Source organism: Macrosteles quadrilineatus, unplaced genomic scaffold (genome assembly GCF_028750875.1).
Source record: "Macrosteles quadrilineatus isolate MER2022 unplaced genomic scaffold, UCM_ALF_1.0 Scaffold_2__2_contigs__length_208266976, whole genome shotgun sequence".
Classification (NCBI taxonomy): Eukaryota; Metazoa; Arthropoda; class Insecta; order Hemiptera; family Cicadellidae; genus Macrosteles; species Macrosteles quadrilineatus.
In genome coordinates, this window is record NW_026542595.1 from 205,061,938 (window position 1) to 205,079,215 (window position 17,278).

Sequence of the window (17,278 nt, forward strand, 5' to 3'; positions counted from 1 at the left end):
TAAATTTGATCTGTGCTCTCCAATTTTTGAAACTCTTAACTTGGTGCATTATTTGTTTTTTAAGTTCTTTGTACCGTAATATTTTGCATCGGATGGATCTTCAGTTTCTTTTCAGATACTGACGAGACTGTTCAATAATAGTAGACCTATGTGAAATGTATTGTGAAGCTAAAAGGATAGCTTACAGTACATTTTAAAAGTATTAAAAAATAACAACAATTTCTAAGAATATTGTATGTAACCCAAAGACTTTTTAAAGACACGTTTTCTCATTATTTTGCAAATTTTGAGATTCTAATGCATACCTAAAACTCAAGTATTAATTACTTTTTTTGTTATTTTTACACTTTTAAAATGAGTTAATGCAAAAAAATGTTTAAAAGCAAAATAGTATTTGGGTTAAGGTTATAAAAATAGGCGGATTACCTCTTTAAATTACCTTAGTTTTTTATTTGTATTTCAATAAAATGCCCTAGGGTACATTTATATCACATTCAAGTTCTTTGGTGTAAAAAATACATAACTTCTGTATTTTTTATGTAACATTTTTAAACCATCTGATTAGAGGAAGGAATTCAATTAGAACGGGCGCTTGGAAAAAATAAGAAAAACTAATCAACTTAAACCATTTAACAAAAACTTGCCGGTATGAAGATTCAAGTCAATACTTTAAACAATAATAAATTATTGTACCGCTACATTAATTATGAAAATTAAATAAATATTTTTGGTTAATTGACTTTTTGAATTATGAATTGACTAATCTCCTTTGTATAATACTCTTATGATTGAGTTTTGCTTAAAACTCATTCGTTCAAATCACAGAGGAATCCACCCACAGTGGAAAACACATGCACAATGCTCACACGTGGTAAAAACTAGTTTGTAAATACCGTAAAGAATGTTTAAATGTTGCGGTGCTACATGGAAAAACACTGGAATATAGGACAATCTAGCATAAAACATACAGTATTGGTTCGGGACTGTAGTTACAGTAGACCCCCTCTTAACCGACCCTAATGGGACCGGACCTAGGTAGGATAACTCAAAAGGTCTGTTAAAACGGGCAATGCCTAAAATCATAACATAATTAAGTGTTATTAATTTTGAATTATATAATCATTATTTTGAAGTCATACTTCTAATATTTATAAAATAAACTACTCTTATCTCCTTTTTTTCCTATTGATAGAAAAGTCATAAATAAACACTAAACACCGTTAAGTCAAATAGGCCTACTTTAAGTGGAATAGATTATAGTACTAGGCAAGAGTCAATAAAAATTCCTATTTTAATAACTTAAGTTCTAACCCCCCTTCCCTGCCCTCCGTACAAGTTGCATTGTTTGTTTACTCTAGCGATAAGATAATCAGTTCTCAAAATTGAACGCACTTTACGATTTTATAAATTTGCCGCACAGATAACAAATCAGATCAGGATGTGCTCGCACTATAAACGATGATGACAAACTGACAATATGCTATATTTTTTGTGATCAATGCAAAATAATTTATTCTTAGTCACATCCTGTGGAGATAAGCGTATGGTTCGGTTCTCATCGCCCAGCGTGGGAGCGGATATGCCGAGATTCCTAGAAAGCGGCGGTTAAGCCGAACTGCTCTCAAAGCAAGGTCGGTTAAAACAAACTGTGATATTTTACGATGGAAGGCGGATAATCCGATTATCGGTTAATACGAGGTCGGTTAAGAGAGGGTCTACTGTATCATTTAAAGTAGGGTCCTTTAATGCCTGCATTTAATGGATACAAACAGTGTATAATTGGACATGCATAAATGCTTTGTTACTAATATGTGTGGTTTGAAACACCGGGTTTTGTTCACCAGAAAACGTAAGTGTTAAAGAACTCTAAGAAGAAATACAGAGATTCACGCCCCTGAAATATCTGTCTAATTATAATAATTCAATAGTTTTTATCATTAAAATCTTGGCAAACTCAAAGAGGCCATAACGACAATATTTCATTGAGAGACAGTATTTGTACTTGAACAAATACTGCTTTTGTGTATACAATGAACAGTTTATATAACATTAACCTCTGTGTCCCATTCAAAATGCATAATCGATACTCTATGCAACAAACCAACTTTGTTAAGTTTTAAGTTACATCGTTGTCTGTAAAAGGATTTACAGTCAACGGTTACATGTTGGATTAGATATCAACGACTTTAAGCTAGTAAAATATGAGCAAAAGCCCAGAGTATGAGTAGGTATAGTATAAAAATAACATATTTCAACTTACTGTAAATTCTCACTTCAACTCTAAGGTACACTTCATAACAGTAAACATTTTCAGCAAAATGTTTAGGCCTGCAGAACAATAGATTTGTATTCTAAAGAGTTTTAATTTAAAAGTTAAAAACCCTTAACAAAATTCACCAGAAAATATAGTATTCTCAATTTTTAAATATTAAAGCGATACCAATCAATAATAAGTGTTTGAAACATTAATATGAGTTATCACATCAGTTGTGCAATGCAGTAAAATTGTTAAAAATCATCTAAAAAACAGTTAGAAATTACTATTGTACGGTTTGTCTTTTAAGTATACAAAAAAACTACGTTAAAAATGTGTTCCCAATGTTCCCTTATATACACTAATAAAAAATACATTTTAATAATAATACATTTCAAAAATAAGCTGTCTTATTGTGTAATAGTTGTGCTGCTCCTATCCTAAACCTAACCTAACATCACAGAAATCAACCCTCGTCAACCCATCAGATGTTTCATGCTTCCAATGAGTCATCTACTTTTACGTGACCATTTTTTGGTATTTTCAAATCCGCCGCACATGAGAAAGCGCTTCCATAGCAATGTGTATTCTCTTCGTCCTGTAAAAGAAAATTAGTGTTTTTAGTATATGTTTAAACTGAATCAAAAACTCATTGGTACTATTTAATTGTAAAGTTAGCAAGTTGACAAAATGTAAAAACAATACTTTAAATAAAAAATATTTTTGTAAAAAAAAATCCAATTAAAGTTACAATACAACCGTCTTTACTTACATCAAAGTTTTCACTGAGCTCCTTTTTAGACAAACTTTCTATCACCGCACAAGCATAACAGTCGCCAAGTAGATTATTTGTTGTCCTCATCCTGTCTCTATAAACAATTCATAACAAAAAGGGTACTCAAATAGAAAATTCAATGAAATAGATAGGTACACAATAGCTTATAAAAACAGTTAATTTCAAACATCATTTCTTGAATTTGTTAGTTTGAGACATAATAAAGGCATGCATTATGGGGAGAAGAAAAGAAAGGTTAAAAGAAGTTCTTTTACTCCTCGGCCAAAAAAGAATCATCTGTAGTCAAAGTCATCAGCTGTCCTTTTTTCAAAATTTAAAATTCACTGATTTTGCCATAGAAAGTATTCACAGTTGACAAAAGTATTATTGCATCGTTATGAAAAATCTTTTATGATCATCGTGTCACATTGTATCAAAATTCAAACCGATTTGATAAATTTGAATTAATTTTTTTTGTCAGTGGAGTAATAGGAGTTGCTTCTAAATAACCGCAACAGTTGTTCATAATACATATATAATGTATAATCTATATATTTAATACGCGACATGAAACTTTGTGAACAAGAAGCCTTTTTTGTTTTAAGATTTAACCCCACATATTATATACTAAAATGTTCGTCTAGGTGTGTAGATGTGCAAACTGGCTTTAGATTTTCAAAATAAATCTTTATAAGAGCGTGGGCTGCCCTCAATTTCCTTCATTAAGGATAACATTGTGATTGATTTGAATGTTATTATATCCTGAAACAGATGTCAATACATTAGTTTAGAGAAAAATTAAATCCCAGCTGTTTTGTTTGGTTTTGAAATGTAAATAGTTTGCATGTTTTTAAAAGTAATTAGAAACCCAGCAAAGAAATGTTACCTATAGGACACAACGGAAGAACATTTACGTTATATTTTCGTTTAAACATGCCAAGGACCCGACGACAAAGAAATATTGCCGGTCGGACACGACGAGTCAACATATGGCAAGCAATACAAAACGTAAGGAGGAGGAGCTTGAGCAGTTAGTGGCAACGTGTGCTTACAAAATTGCACTTACAAATGCAAGAATTCAGCAGCATTCACTTGACGAGATGGCATTAAAATGTCAGTGGTGCGCTACATTTTAAAGAAGAACAAAGAGGACGAGGCGAAGGATTTTCATCCTGCTGCCATAAAGTAATTTAATGGAGCAAATCATTTGAGGAGAAACTACAAAGAGAACATTAGATCGTACAACTCTGCGCTCCCAATGGTCAGCACTTGAGCTAAAATTGAAGAACATAACGATGGAGAGCCTTTCATGTATAAGGTGCACGACACAATGTATCACCTAATTGGCACCTTTCAACCGTCAGAAGGGGAGCATCCCACATATGCCCAAGCTTATATCTACGGACCTCCAAAACTACTGAACCGATTGACATGTTTTTGGTGTCATTGGAAAGAGCGTAACATGAAGTTGTGCAGGAAACTTTCTTTTTAGGGAAATTATTAGAGAGTGAGGCCCTGGGCCCTTTAAAGTTTTGTATTTCTCCATAAGATTAAGATGGGAAACATAGTTATGAAACTCCAGCTGTTGTCAGAAATTAAAAGTGAGAAGTAGAACATAATAAAATTTTAATTGTAAAATTGTGACAGAGAGGTTATGCAGAAAATCAGGTAGGTATCAGGTTGTTTGGTGCTATTAAAATAAAGACTTAAATTTGTAAACGTACTGGCGACAATGGGTAATACCATGCAGACTACATTATCATTGACAAAGACCAACATGGACAACCTATTGCAGCTATAAGTGGGAAACATTTCTACAATACACTAAAAGCCATATCAGCTTTTGAAAAATGATAAAATATTTACAAGAAATGTTGATTATATTGAACTCTTAAGTACATTGTGATTATTATCATTAATTACGTAATCTTTGAGTTGACTCTTTTAAACTCATAGGAATTTATGACTTATATTTTTTCTTAAATAAGTTATTTGTTTTTAATAACTCATTGACTTCTTTGCCATTGATCTATTTCGAGCAACATGTACACTAGTTAATACTTATGAAGTCAAATGGGGTGAAGCCCGTGGGTAACAGCTAGTATGTATAATAGCAAAACAAGATGTTAATGATTTTGTGGGCTTACTTACAATCGTAAATAATGTAGGAAATTATCCTTTTGTGATTAGCGTAAATAATGGTGCAGAAAAGCCAAACTGTCTATCACACCAGCCAGAAGAAGTGCTGTACCAACCCTTGCTCATTTTCCAACCCCATACTGGCTAGTTGTTTCAAGCTTGTGTCAAAACGAGTCACTTCCCAAGTCAGTACAATAATCATACATTATACCACTTACACAAACCAATCAACGGCAAAGAGCAGAGAAACGTCTTCAGTAGGAGCGTTGACCGTGGAACACAACATCAATACCAGGACGAGGGCGGCTGAGGGGACCGTGGCACTAGACATGGAGGCTGCAGTACATGATAACCTGCAAGGACAGGATAAGCGGACAAATATAACAAAACAAAAACATATTTGTGGGCATGACTTAATAAAACAGATGTTTTAAGTAGTTGGAAGTCACTATTAAACACAGCTGACTAACGTTTACAAAAAGGTTTCAAAATTACTTTGCAGGATTTGGAGAAATAAGTTGGAGTCAGATATAATAAAGTTTAGTTGATGGCTGAACCAACAGCAAGACAAACTGTAATCCAAGGCATCGATGTAACTTAAAATCACAACTCATTTTCACTGTAACGGGCTACCCACACTTTCCAGAAACGTTCCAAGCAGGCCACAGTGCCGATTTAGTTAATGGGCCTGGACCCAGGGAGGCAAGTCTTAGATTTTTTGGGGGCGTTCGGAAGAGTAAAATTCCTCTACGAGGAAGGTAGCGCAATTGTCTCACAGGCATACAGCGCATAAAATGCAAACCACGGGTCAAGGTCCAATGCCAAGCGAAAATTCAAGGCCACCAACATCTTTTCCACATAAAAATATATAAAAAAAAGAAGTCTTACCCTAGTGTTAGGAGGTCTCCCACAGTGAGTGCGATGTTGTTGATTTGTGCCAGAAAGCAGACAGACACACTAAGGAACAGAGCAGTTCCATCCATGTTGATGGTTCCGATGGGAAGAATGAACTTGGAGATGCGAGAATCTACCTTGAGTCTTTCATCCAATAGTTTGAAGGCCACTGGAAATGCAGCGGCTCTAGCACAACAAACCAATGTTTCGTTTAATTTAAAACATTGACTTTTTGATACTGAAGTACTACACAATACTGAAACACAAAACTTAAATTCACACTGACTGAAGTCTATATATACCGGCTTTAGCCAAGGCCACACTAAAAAAAACAGGCTGTAATACTCGTCAAGCATGACGTCACGATCGAAGACGGCAATGACGTATTGTTTGCCTTTTGTGATCAGCTACATGTTTTAATCTTTCCTTGGAAAATAAATAAATAAATACCTACGTCATTGCCGTCTTCTATCGTGACGTCATGCTTGACGAGCATTACAGCCTGTTTTTTTAGTGTGGCTTTGCTTTAGCCAATAATAAAAGAACAGTTGAAATTTTTCATAAAGTGTGTTACTGTATAAAACCCTTTTCTTTCTATTAATTTTTGTCACTGAGATGGTTAAAGAGAAGTAAAAGATTACATCAAAAACTGAAGCTATGTGGTACATTTCCAATATTGGAAATGGTTTACAGTTAGTTCTTCCTTCTTGCGGTGGATTTTTTTCAGTAAAGTGAGCAAAGCAAACCCTTGTAAAATGAGAACCATACAGGCTGGTGTTGTCTGTAAAAAAATCACTTTTTCAACCTTTTTTAACATTTATCAAGCTTCTTTTATTGTTGTTTTCTGTTTTCATAATGCACATAAAGCTGTTACAATAGACTCCCTCTTATCCAGACTCCAGTATGATCAATATTTTTGGGCATCACTCACCTTATTGAAATCAGGAGAACACAGTCCTTGTCATATCACAGTTAATTGCACATACACATTGATAAAAATACAAAAATAAAAATAAAACTTAATACATAATTACAGACTAAAGTTCTCATCTCCGACGTTTCGCCACACCAATAAAAACGTGCAGCGTTTTCAAGGTTTTTTCTATTCACGTAAACGTTGTGAGCGCCTAACCACGACTGACGACCCCGGTTGTGGAGGAGTGGGAAGGGGAGGGGAGGATCTGTTATCTCGATCAGCTGTTGGCATTATCTTCTTTTGTTTTGATTTTTCAATGCATCCTTTAATTTCTTTCTTTTTTAACGTATTGTAAACAGAGCTGATGTCAATGGATGCGTTGGCTAATGAATCTTATCCGGGTTTTCCGGTTAAACTGACCTCCCCAAAACCTCGTTAAAACGGACCGTTTAAGTGCATACTGTATACAGTATTTGACTTAAATTTAGGAGAGCATTGTATTTAGACACGTGATCTCTGGTCTCAAATCTTTCCCACGAGAACAGTCGTTTCAATAGTGTACCGGGCACTTCCTTCCGCTCTAGTCCGGTTAAACCGTTGTGCTGATAAAAATTGTCCGGTTAAAGAGATGTAATTTCCGCCAAGTGCAGTCCGGTTAAACCGATGTCCGGATAAAAGGGAGTCCACTGTGGTTTTAACCAAATAATTTTACTTCTTAATTTTTTACAGAGTTAGTGTGCTGGATTAGCATAAGAACAAACAGTTACAAGTAATATGGTTAAAGACGTAATTAATTAATCCATCCTTAGTGATTTAAATTTAACATTCTCATCAATTAAATGAAAGAGTAAAATCACATTCTAAGGTAGTTACATAATCAACATATCAATGAAACGTGTTTGAAATTTGAACAATATGTGAGTATTTTTGTCCCGCTGGATGAAGTTAGTATTGCAGAATTATTACTTAATTCAATATGCATATTGTAGAAATATTCCATCTATATATGCATGGGATCAGCTGTAGTTCGTTTTTGGCACTATTTCAGTGCTGGCAACAAAATAGAATTGGGAGTCCTTTCATAGAGCGCTATAATAGGTCTGCGTTCACTAGAAATAACCAGAAGAGAGTGTCTACACTTTTTCTTTTATGAAAGAGGCTGATATTTCATGCTTAATGTGCTAGTAGGTGTTTTATTTACAATTCAATTAAAACAAATCCAATTGTGCTTATCACTAATTTATGCTACTGGCACGGAGGAATTTTCTTTCCCTCTGCACCCTTTCAAGATCAGATCATTGTTCTTTCAGAGATAAAATTTTGTAATTTTTGTATACACAACTACTTAATAATTTTTTTCCCAACAATAAATTAAAGTTCATTAAATTGGTCGCAAATTCGTTGCACTAATTGTAGAATGGGTTTCCGTCACAAAAAAAAACTCCTTGTATTAATAAAATACAACCGCCGCAATAAACTTGCAGACTAAGCAAATTTCCATTCACCGGAATTGATTTTCAATTAAATCTATTTAAATAACATTAGGTTTAAGGAGTTTTAAGGAGCATTAGGTTTAAGGAGCTCCGTAACCGAAAATATTGTAAAAAAATACTTTATTATACCAAATTATTTGTTATTTAAGCTCTTTAAAATGGTCTAGAGAGAAATTGGGAAATATTGTGTTTTCTGGGTCAAAAATGTGAAAAACTTATTTTTAACCCTTTGAAACTTAACCCATCTGTCTTTGATCCTTGAGCTCTTACTTCTGGCTACAAAGAAACAGCTGATCTTAAGTTTGTAAACTAATCTGGCCATGTTCTAAATTCCTTTCCTGAAGACAGAGCCAGTATTCATGCTACTCTAAAGAGGCATTCAATCAATCACTAATCTCACAATTTTTCATTCAAATATTTGAGTTCAAAAAAACCCCTTCGTTTTTGTATCCTTATTCCAAAAAAGTTATATAAGTTAGACAGATAACTAACAATTTATCATGGGAGTTCTACAACAAAACTTACTTGGAAGCCGTTGCAAAAGCAGTGACGATGGCTGGACCTAGACCGGAGTAGAAGGTGTATGGGTTTTTACCAACAAACACGTAGTAAATGAGCTGCAGGATGATCAGCTGATAGAGCAGGACTCCCGTGGCCATTGTGAGGATGAACCACGACAGTTGGGTGAGGGTCAAGCTAAGGTCGGCCACTGATACCATCTTCCCGCAGATGATACTGCCTACGCCCAGGGGGGTAAACCTGTGTAGACATTTCAATGTTTAAAGAACATTGTTGGCAAGTTTAGGTTTTTTAAGTGTCATTGCAGCAATTTTCCATCACAATAAAACAAACGTTTTAAAATTTCAGAATCTGGAAACTGGCTCTGTCTTCAGGAAAGCAATTTAGAACATGGCCAGATTAGTTTACAAACCTAGAAATGTTTCACCGCATCCCCTTATAATGAATACCATTGCTCCATCATAAATTACAAGTCAAGTTGTCACTTCCTGAAGTTTTCAATGTTAATCCATGTTGTGATGGGTGTTTAAAAATGGTAAAGAGTGAGACAATTCATTTAGGTTTAACCATAAACTCTTTTGAATACTGAAGTAGAGATCCCATCTTCCAGGTGTAGCTTTGTTGTACTCTAATCTAGAAGAGAAGATACTACTTAAAAATCTTCTTGTGTTTTTGTGGACGCCATTGGTGTTTTTGAAGCTATTTGGAAATGTCCAAAACTCTGTTCTTGTCACTCTCTAAACTTGAACTTTTTGTGAGATAGCCCAAAGAAAAATGGCATCTGAATACAGGGTGCATTTCATTTGGATTCAATTTAGCGACCTTCAGATTTGAAAGTAAGTGTTATAACCACTCGGCAACCCAAACAGCGTGTCTCATTCTTGATGGTATCTCTATAGCCAAAGGTTTTACAATATGCTCAACACAAAAACACCATCAGCTCTTTGAGAATCTGCACCAAAGGCAAGTTACACTCACCATATCGCTCCCATCAGCATCTTCATCAACACTTGGTAGATCACTGTGAAGAACTCTATCACAATAGCTTTCTGAGGTCCAATAGATCCAAGCACCGATCCAAAGATTATGCAGAAGAAAATAATTCCCAGGGTGTTGGTGCCATTCCTAAAAAAAAAATTTGTTTTTATCTACGTGATTGTATGACAGTGGTGTATTTTACACTTTTAATGAGGGAACAGGATATAAACCGTTGTTTGGAAAGTTTTACTATAATTTTTCTCTTACGGTTTTAAGAATGTCATCCTCTTAAGTTTTCTAAAAATACGTTTAGGTGAAATCACCATGATAAAACCACATACCTGAAAGAAAGCCTTCGCTTGGTTGGTACTGCAATATCTGAGACATTTACTACTTCAAGAGAAAAATTATCTGCATTTTGACCGGGCGTGTAATATTCCGTGTATGTCTGAAACATTCAGAAGAAGAAAATCAAAATCTTACAGTAAACACTATTAAACACATTTTCAAGATTTTCCCCTGAATTCAGACTTTATTTTTTAAATTACTGCACAGTGTTATGTTGACTATAACAGTTTTTTGTGATCAATATGAGTTGTAGGTTTTGAAATTTAAAAGTAAATTACAAAGGTACAGAACAACTTGACATACAATGTTACCTGTTCAAAAGCAGACTGAAAGATATTGTCAGGTACAAGATTTCTGGAACAAAAAATTATCAAAACACCATCATGCTAATTCCTCACAAAATCTTACAAATCCTAGGTTTTCAATTTATATTTATACACATGATTGATGGACAATATGGATAGTGAATAAATATTGGCGGGGTTTCTTGTATTTTATTTGTATCACACTTTGTGAGACCATGTAAGTTCCAAGAACCAAGAAGAAACTTAATATAGCAGTCCTATTTTCAGTCCCTAATTGTTGATAGGTATCCGTAGACTAAACAACACAAGTAGACTTCTAATCCAATTGTGAATTTTGAAGCTTGTTTTTTGTTAATAGTTCATGTTGGTGACACTGATCACTAGTGTCGATAACACTTGTTTCTATTATTTTAGATTTAATATAATGATTTATGCTTAAATGTTTGGGTAACAATGGGACGAGTTATCGTTTATGATTAGATTGGTTTATTTGGTTAAATGAGGTTTTAAATGACTGAAATAAGAAACAAACGGCAGACACCTCTTAAGCGCACCGAACGGAAGTAACAATAAAATTGTCTTCAGCTGATCCATAAGGGTGTTAAATCTACTAAGAGAGTATGTTTTATCCCATGGTATAACCTACTGCTTTCCTGTATCGCATTTGTGAATTACCGTAGTACAGTAGTAGGCCACTGTAGTACCTACCTAGGTAATCCACATATTTACACAACGTCCTAGGAAGTGTATGGTAAAGATTTTGACATTGAGTATTTTTTGCCAGTTACACGCTTGTATAAGAGTCTTCAACTGAAATAGGAACATTACCATGCATTAACAATACAGTCTTTTTGTGTTACCTAATTCTACACTTGAACATATGAGATATCAACATACCTGCCCATGTCTAAAAATCCATCCAGCAAATTGGTGTTTCTCATGTCAACAACGTTTGTAATGTTGCTGTGAAAGTCTGGACTTCCTGGATGTATAGTAATCACCAACAACTGAAAATGATCAAAAATTCTTTAAAACTTCTAATTAACATTGTGTCGTAATACAATTAAAAAATATTTAAGGACTAGCTGGTCCGACAAACATCGTCCTGTCCTAATGCGGTTTTATGTCAAATGTTTGTTCATTTTCAAAATGAGCTCGTTCGCATTGCTCAATCACTTCCTGGCTGAAGTTTGTTCGCTACGTTCACTCACCTTATGGTTGGAGCTTGTTCACTGCACTCACTCGCCTTCAGGCTTAGCTCGTTCGCTACGCACACTTGCCTCCAGGTTGAAGTGAGTGAGCTAATGTAAACGCAATTTTTTTGGAATTTTAAAAATCAAATTGCTAAATAATGGTTGGATTGATTATAAATTTCCTTACATAAAAACCTTCCCCTGGCACTAAGGATTATACAGATTGTTGTTGGGGCTGTCAGATGTATCTAATTTGAAAATGTTCTAAATCTGGCACTAACAGCACAAAACCAAACATTATACACATTATTTAGAATAATTTACTGAACTGACAGAATTGTCAATGCCTAGGAAGTTAATTTGTAATTAAAACTCCTTGACCCTTTACTTAAAGACTCCATCTACACAAACATATCTCTTCCAATTTCTTTTCATTTCTTGATTTCAAATTTTTGTCTTCCTTGTGCAAATATAAACTATAGTACGATTCGGTCACTGTGCAATATGCTATATTATTATTCTTATTCACATTTAGAAGGTATTGGCGTTTTAGAGACATGGTAAATCACGACTTTTTCAGAAGAGGGCTATACAACAGTTATTACTTTTCAGCCAAGGAAGAAATTTACAACCAAATGTTTGCAATTACAAAAGAATTATTCTTAGCTTGTGCTGTGCTTGCCAGCAAAATCAGTGTAGTAATTAGAAACACAAGGCCAAAATCTTTAACAGCATCGGCAATAGAGGGACTAATCCTCTAAACTTTTATTAAGCTTTAATAAGATAAACTCTTACCGGTACTTTTTACTTGCAATTATTTTACATAGATTGTAGATCATTCTTGTTATTTCAGTGTTATAATGTATAATAGAACTGTATCATATTTTAAACTCATTTATTATTGTTTAAGTTTTTGTTTCAAAATTTTGTAGTTCTTTGTTTTGAATCAAAGGTGCTAATATTTACAAATCTAATGTTTCTGTAGATATTTTGTATGTTTAATTGCTGGACATTAACCTATAATTGTGCTAAAATTTTCTGAAACATTTAGAGTGCTATTCTACATGACCTACCGTACCTAATGAGTTTCAAGTACGGTATTCTTGTAGACATTTATTGTTCCATTAAATTATTATCATTTAGGCCTAATGATAACTTATTATTATTTTATTTATTCTGCAAAGTAAAGTAGAGTTCCCAAGGGCACATAAACAGAAAAAAAACAGAACCCAAAAAAGATTTTTCTAAATGATTTAGAAAACATCTCTAAATGTAATCATGTCTTTCAAACTAGAGGGAATATATCAAGCCTGATTTATTTCAGTATTACTATAAGCTTACGATAATTACTAAATTTGTCATTGATATTTTATATGACTTACCAGTCCTAATGCCACATTTAGTGCTGAAGTTGATACAAAGTAAAGTATTGTCCGTGCAGCGATGCGTCCATTCTTCCGAACATTTATGGTGGCAGTTCCTATAAAATACAAAATTTGGTTGTTTTATAGTAGTTTACGCAACGATTGCGTTAAGTGAGTCTTTACGACACGAGTAGAAAATTTAAGGCACGAGCCTTGGCGAGTGCCTTAAAAACTTCTACGAGTGTCGTAAAGACTATTAACGCGAGTTGCGTACACTACTTTACCTACGACCGTTTTTTAATTACTATCAATCTGGATTTAATTACTAACAATCACTACTGATAACTTTTTAGAGAGGTTATGTTTTCGTGTATTGTCATTGCCACTGAAAGTGATGCAACGACTTGTTGTATAATCAGCTGATTTCCTGTAATTACGTGTTTGTTAAACTTCGTTAAATATTACATTGCTAGCAGCATTCTTACCATAAATAATATTGTATCAGGTACAATTCGGCAAATATTTAATTTATTTTTGGACTTCCACCAACTTAATTAAGAATACGCGAGTATCAACATGAACAAATCGGATCAACAATTAAATTGGTCAACTGATCAGCTGATCAGCTGATTAGTTGACGTTCGAAGCATTACAATTTTAATTCTTTTCTCTCAATACTTGAACCTCATTGGTCCGTTACCTGTGTGGATATGAGAAAACTATGCGGATATGAAAGTAAACAGCTGTAAAGTGAAACTTTTCAATTCTAAGAACTGGACTGAAATGGCTACTTTAAAAAACGGTCGTAGGTAAAAAATATTTCAATGCAATTTAAGTGACATGTGCTAGCCTGATTGGGGAAAATATTAATTCTAGTAGGTTGAATGGTATGAAAAAAAACATGTCTTGGTAAATTTGAAATCATATAGAGAATATAGGAATATATGATAACATATACCTTTTTATGGAGAAAATCAAACAAAAATAAGATATTAATACTGTACCAGCAATAAAAGTAACTTAACACAGAGTAGACCTACATAAGTACAGTAGTTATCAATAATAGCTATAGGGTGCATTAACCAAGTTTAGGCAAGTTTTTCTAAAACATATCTGTTACAATACCTGGTACAACACAAAATGTTTGAATGTATGTAAATTAATTATTTGAATCATTATCCAACTTAAGTAGCCTAAATATGAGGATCTAACATCCTAAAATGTTTTTATTTCATGTTCAGACTGGTCATATTATATTTTTCTTTAAAAAAGTACCAGTTGGTGAATATGTCTTTATAATAACGCTTCACAAATCCAGGAGTGTGGAGGATTATTTTGAGCCAATAACATTTCTTATACTTCCGTCAACTTAGTCATAGATGTTTATTTTAGTCTTTTATTATACTTGAATGAAATTACAAAACAATTGTTCATTAACCAAAACCAGAAACACCTCACAATGTACATGAATTAGGTACTGTACTCTATTCTTTGATTCATCATTAAACGATATCAATTATCAATTATTTAAGATGGAGACGCCGCTAGGTGCGTATTTTTAACCCAAATATTAGTGAAGGTTGAGTGGTGCGATCTTGTAGTCTTGTTAGTGACTAAGGCCGACATGTTCCTTAGACACAGGTGTTAATTAATAGCTGATACAGCCAATGGCAACTAAGGGACCTCCAGTTTATAGTGGAATCCAAACCACATTTTTGCCTTGTAATTAACTAACAAGAGGTTCTACCCGCGAATTCACGGGTGTACAGAAGCCACCATTAAATTAATTTAATCAACTTTGACTTTATATTTCATGTTAAGGGCCCAAGTTCGAAAAAAATGTCATCTGACAGGATTTTAAAAGCAGTGGAACCTTCATACCTTACGTCCTGAGGTGGCTAAGGTAGGTACGGTTGTACCTGAACTCGCACCTCTCTTTCACGACGTCTTTAATACTTTACTTTCAATGAAATGGCGACCTGTTAAAGATCGGTGACAACATCTTGGAACGAACAACATACGGTACATGGTTTGTTAAACTCATATTCATCGTGTATCGGACACCTTTAATCACTCACTTGTATCAAACAGCTAGAAATAGCTTCACTGTCCATTCACAGCATTTCTTTTAAGAACATAAAAGTAAATAATAAAATAAGTAAACAAAATTGTAAACAAACAAACTATATTGTCAATTGGATTGGCCAGCTGTTGTTCACTAAATTAATCGAATTACGTTAACTTCCAAAGCATGCAAGGCGTAGCCCTTTGGAAATCAGCCTGCGGGGCACAGCCCTAAAAAAAGGGAGTTCGTCCATATCAATACTTTTCGGCAAATCTACACTTTCTAAGCTTCATTTTGATATGCCATATGCCTATATTTTTATTTGGTAAATGACCTTAACCGTTTACATAAAATTTGATTGTATCACTTTAATAATATAATAGATTGGTCTAATTATCAGGAAAGCACTGCGGGTAGTCATAGTACTCTCTCGTGCGAATGTTAATCCACACCAGGGAGTATCGCATCCAAGGTGCATGCCTATCCACAATTAGTGACCCTAGTAGCTGGATTACAGTACGACGCCACCGTCCCAATCAGATTGGTTCAAATTGGTCAAGATCTTAAAAATATGAAAAAATCTATATAGTTTAAGAACACATGCTCTACCGAACTGACTATTTTAAAAACTCACCAATGATAAGGCAGGAAATTACGAAGGGAAGGATCATAAGCTTGAGGACTCTCATGAACAGCTCTCCAGGATAAGATATGAGGATTACAGTATCCTCACTCAATCCCATGGGTCTGAGGATCAATCCTGCACAAACAATACACAATAGAACTGTACCTTTTTGTTGCCTGCATCTTGAGTTAGTATTTTGTATTCACCTTAAGGAAATGTACAAAATTGCAAGAATGCAAGCTAGAAAAAAAGGTAATTGGTATACCATAAAATTCATGAAACTACAATAGGATCTCAAAGATCTCATCAGTGGCTCTTTAGAGGTTCAATAAACCGTGTTTTCATTGAGTAAAATTTTGACATCAGCCAGAATCCATATGGATTACCTGTGGCATGCATGCCAAATTGCTAGCTCAACTTAATCAGAAATACTTGATTTTGATTTGCTCTTGACTTAGTCTAGTGTGGACAGTGTGGTCTTGACTAGTCGAGGTACTGCCATAGATAACACACTCCCTCAGTATATTTCTCATCCTCAGAAGACAATTTTATTGTTAGTTCTGTCCGGTGCACTGTAGAAGTTCTGTTTGTTTACAATTTGTTTCTTGCTATTTCAATCATTTAAACTCTGTTTAACCAAATAAAACTATCTAATAATACCGATCAAATCATAAACAATAACTTGTCCCCTAGTTATAAAACCAAACAGTACAGCACAAATCGTGAAATTAACCCTAAAATAATAGAAACAAGAATAAGACACGAACAACGAGCTTCAAAATTTACATTGGGATGAGAAGTCTACTTGTGTTGGATAGTCTAAGTGACTGTATTATAGGTTTATTCATTTCATTGACTCAAATTCTGGCAACAGCTGTTTCATATAAATTACCTATATGGCAGGCTGCATGCCAATTCGCTTGCTCAACTGGATCAGAAAATCTTGATTTGCTCTTGACTTTATCATGGAGTCTTAAGAGGTTACTTTGTCCATTGTCTACTTCAGATTATAAAGTTGATGGTCCATTGGTACAATTAAATTAATAATTTACCAAATCTGGAGAAGCAAAGTGAGTGTTTTAACCCAACTATGAGTGAAGGATGGTTGTAGAACATCGATGGTGTAGAATGGAGGGATACTTTGTGTAGCTAGTTTTCATAAGATTAGCTGTTTCTTTGGAGGACATTAGTGAAGATTTCAGTTCCTATTTGAGTTTGTTTAACACCTTCATGGAGGTTGTTGAATATTTTTGTACCAAAATATCAAAGAAAAATATTAAAATATAACTTTTCTGGTTTTAAAGTAATGATCCAAGGCCCCAATAGTTTTTCTAGTGGCGCCTTGAATGTTCCCTGCTTTTAGTTATGTAGCTGTTATGTATCCTGGCCTGTAAATATGAGGAATATTTC

The 17,278-nt window shown here is 34.2% G+C and overlaps 1 protein-coding gene across 3 annotated transcripts in view; it reads right to left on the bottom strand.

The window, feature by feature from the left end:
* Positions 1–422: 422 nt before the first annotated feature.
* The window catches only part of LOC128987695 (excitatory amino acid transporter-like), a 29,252-nt gene continuing 12,396 nt past the window's right edge, over positions 423–17,278 (bottom strand). For 2 of the 3 annotated variants that reach the window (XM_054408683.1, XM_054408682.1), the window contains 11 exons: positions 15,878–16,003; positions 13,197–13,294; positions 11,519–11,628; positions 10,628–10,670; positions 10,310–10,416; positions 9,969–10,115; positions 8,997–9,230; positions 6,057–6,248; positions 5,387–5,521; positions 3,027–3,123; positions 423–2,852 (listed from right to left, as the gene is read on the bottom strand). In XM_054408683.1, the coding sequence (XP_054264658.1) occupies positions 2,748–2,852; positions 3,027–3,123; positions 5,387–5,521; positions 6,057–6,248; positions 8,997–9,230; positions 9,969–10,115; positions 10,310–10,416; positions 10,628–10,670; positions 11,519–11,628; positions 13,197–13,294; positions 15,878–16,003 (1,394 nt within the window). In that variant the 3' untranslated portion in view covers positions 423–2,747. The remainder of the gene's footprint in view (positions 2,853–3,026; positions 3,124–5,386; positions 5,522–6,056; positions 6,249–8,996; positions 9,231–9,968; positions 10,116–10,309; positions 10,417–10,627; positions 10,671–11,518; positions 11,629–13,196; positions 13,295–15,877; positions 16,004–17,278) is intronic. The other variant, XM_054408684.1, reaches the window with a different exon arrangement.